We start from the raw sequence: 3462 nt of genomic DNA, 5'->3' as shown, positions 1-3462 counted from the left end.
CGCGGACCTTATCGATAAAGCACAAGGAGGGAGTGAGAAGAAACCTGTTTGCGATACCTGGGCGGGGGTTCCCAGAAATCCTCCCCTGTGACGAAGTATTCGCCAACATGCCCTTATATGGACAGCTCGTGCGTAATTAGGAAAGGCCTACTTACGCCAGCTACGCTCTGTGCGTAAAAACACCGCAATCAGAATCTGCTTGTGTAAGGGTTCCTTGCTGGGAGCTAAAGTAACTGTTATGGTTACACTATGGTAGGAAAGAAACCTTGTTTGCCCCTCCCACTCTTTCTCGCTGTTGTGTTATTTTTATTCTAAGGTATATGTAGATGTGTAAAAACAAACACTCAACTCCACTATTTCATTTTCATTTTTGAGACACTTTACTTAAATATACATCACAAATAATAAAAAAAAAGAAAGAAAAAGACACTGTAAACATTGGACATCATCAGTTTGTCTGGATCAACCAGACAAACAAAATAATTTACACAATGAATAGATGCAGCATCTCATGACAATATCAGCTGCAAAAAAGTACAAAGTAAAACAATAATCGTTCCCATTTTCTACCATTAGTAAACCCGACTTATGGGCCTGTGCCCACTGTGATGCTCAGTGTCTGCTCAGTCTGGATGCTGCCCTGGTTTCTAGGGTTGAATGGTCCTATGAGCGGTGTCCAGCATCCGGAAGTACCATTTCAATCAGTCTTTTCACCCTAAATGCCTTTCAGTATTGTCCACACCTAGCTCTCGGTCCTGTGTTGCTGACTACACATGAGCCGGTATTCCAGTGCTGCGCATGCAGAACATGACTCCAGTGTTATTACTTTTCAGTCATTTTTAGTAGTCTCTGGTGTTTAAAACGCCTCCATCTTGCTTGTAAGCATCAGCTGGCAGCCACTGCTCACGTGTGTCAGGACCTTCTGTTTGAGCTGGGCCACCTGATCTCGGAGCACTGACGCCGTGTTGGAGAGTCCCGCGTTGTCGTTCTTTAAAACTTTCACCTTCTCCTCCAGCCGGGCGATGCGCTCCAGCTTGCGCCTCCGGCATTTGGTCGCGGCTAGTCGGTTCCTCAGCCTCTTGCGCTCCGCTTTGATCTTCTCCTGGGTCTCCAAGTCAATTGGGGACATCGGAGGGGAGCCGTCGCTGCTGAGGAGGTCGGGCACGGTCTGAGGTTCCTCTTTCAAAGTGACGAGCCGCTGTGGATGGAGTCCGGAGACGGGGAGAGTGTGCTGGAAAGGGTGCGTGCCGTGCGTTGAGTTGTGCTGGTGGCTCTGCTGGTGTGGCGGCAGGTAGCTGATGGTGGCTGTGGGGTAGCTGGATGAGGAGGAGAGGCTTGTGTTCGGGCAGTAGGCGTTCAGTGTTGTGTAGATAGGGGGCTCGGGCTGCAAGGCGGAGCCGAAGACGCTAGAGGCCGCCGGCGAACACGTCGTAACGCCACCGGCTCCGATGGACACGTTAGGAGGAGGCATCTGGTTCATCTTGTGGAGCTCATCCAGTGCTTTCACAAACCCCTCAGCGAAGCCCTCCTGCTCATCGGTGATGCCGCGGTTGTAGAAGTACTGACCCGGAGTGGGAGTGGTGATCACACCGTTACTGTTTTGGATGATGAGCTTCTCGAGCTCTGGGGATGCGAGCTTCAGAGACCCCACGTCTTGCTGTCCCCCGTGGTACGGGTCTGTCTCGGCTCTCAGCTGGGATTTCAGGTTACGATAGGGCTCTGTCAAGTTCAAATTCATATTCTGCTTTAGCAGTTTGCAGTCGTGCATTGCTGCATCTGAGTGGCCGTAAGCCGACAGAAAAGAGTCGTCATGATAAAAAGGCTGTTCCATCTTTGTAGACATAAAGTCGTAGGAAAAAAGTGAGCTTACCAGCTGCTTACAGAAACACAGTCTCTGGGTAATCAACAAAAATCTGTGTCAGCAGAGAGCATGCATGAATTCAGGCACTCGTCGTCTCTTAACAGTGTTCCCAAATGTAAAAATCACTCGGAAAAATAAACAAACAAACCAGTGAAAGTCCAACAAGAGTTCAGTATCAGTAGATAAAAGTCTTTCCCGGAGTCTGATCGATGTTTTTCCTTCACAATCCTGTCAAAAGTTCTTTCTCGCAATTCCTACCCGCTGCTGTACTAGGGTTGGTGTTTGGTGAGGTGTGTTCAGGCGGGTTCATGTGCGCCGCTTATATATGAGTAAAACAACCTCAGTGGATCGCAGTGATTGGTCAGGCAGCTCCGTGTCCTCGCCCATTAGTGCGTCGTCAAGTGACGCTAATGCCGGGAAGAGGCAACTGTAAACAAGCCTGTAGGCAAGAGAGCGCACCGAGGAGGGATCGCAGCGGAGACCAGTGTCAGAAATAGAAAAGTCCGCTGTATTTATGCACGACTTTGCGCGATTATTGGCTGAATTAGTGTTTTTGGGGGGGTAAGCGATGAGGTGAGATTATTCTGTTAGAGCAAACCACTGTTTTTAATTCATTTCCAGGTTCATTTGTGTCACCTAAAACTATCAAATGCGCCTGTTTGGGTTCACTTTATGTAATCAGAGCTCTTTGGAGTACTTGTCAGTTCATGTTGCAACCTGTTGTTGGATCTATTAGGTATAGAATATACAACAAACTATATACAACAAACAGCAGTTTATTGTAACCGGTCCTGTGGAGGAAGTCGCGAGTCCTTATATGGGCATAGTGACGTATAAGTTCCTCTTCTGGACAACCGGGAAGCCACGCCCTCTCCAGGCCTCATTCCAGCAGCATTCCAGCTCCTGTCTAAATCCATATGGCTAGGCAAGTTAGGGGCTTTCTGCCTCAGCACGAAGAAGTTAAATTCTTCTGGAGTAATAAATCTTTATTCACAGGTGGGTTTAAAACAAACAAACAAACAAACAAATAGCCTAAGTCATGTTTTTATTTGTATTTTTTTATTTCCTTTTTTCTGTCACAGATATTGACATGAATATACTCAAATAACTGACTGCTCCATTTCTAAGTGACACCTGAAAGCACCTAGCAGTGATACACACCACCAGAACAGAAATCTGACTGTGATCAGCTACACAACAGACACTTCTTCCTGCCGTAATCTGATAGGATGCTGATGTTATCAGCTTTGATCATGAAATAGAGAAAACAGGAATATCTGCCCAACACAACCAAACAGGGGGAATTAGATCCAGCAAGATTCACAATCGGTAATTTACCCGTTTGACATCAGAAGGTCATTTCATTTAAAAAAAATTACCTTTTGGTTTGTTTGTTTTCTACAAATGGAGTTATTGTGTTTTGCTATGTAAGATCACAGCGTCGAGAGAAAATAGGAATCATTCCTCAGTAGGGCACCTGTCTCAGTTGCAGAGAAGGAAACCTTTGTCTCCTGTTTGTACTTCTTCCAACGCCCACACACACATGCACCACTGCCTTCACTACTGTATCCCACATCCCTCTACAGACAAAACAAGTCAGG

The 3462-nt window shown here is 46.6% G+C and overlaps 1 protein-coding gene across 1 annotated transcript; it reads right to left on the bottom strand.

The window, feature by feature from the left end:
* Window positions 1-374: 374 nt before the first annotated feature.
* junbb (JunB proto-oncogene, AP-1 transcription factor subunit b) lies at window positions 375-2154 on the bottom strand. Its single transcript, XM_030735581.1, has one exon. The coding sequence runs from the start codon at window positions 1841-1843 to the stop codon at window positions 857-859; it is 987 nt and encodes a 328-aa protein (XP_030591441.1). The 5' UTR covers window positions 1844-2154; the 3' UTR covers window positions 375-856.
* Between the last annotated feature and the right edge of the window lie 1308 nt (window positions 2155-3462).

Source organism: Archocentrus centrarchus, chromosome 8, assembly GCF_007364275.1.
Source record: "Archocentrus centrarchus isolate MPI-CPG fArcCen1 chromosome 8, fArcCen1, whole genome shotgun sequence".
Lineage (NCBI taxonomy): Eukaryota > Metazoa > Chordata > Actinopteri > Cichliformes > Cichlidae > Archocentrus > Archocentrus centrarchus.
This window is presented reverse-complemented; position numbering and strand designations above follow the sequence as displayed.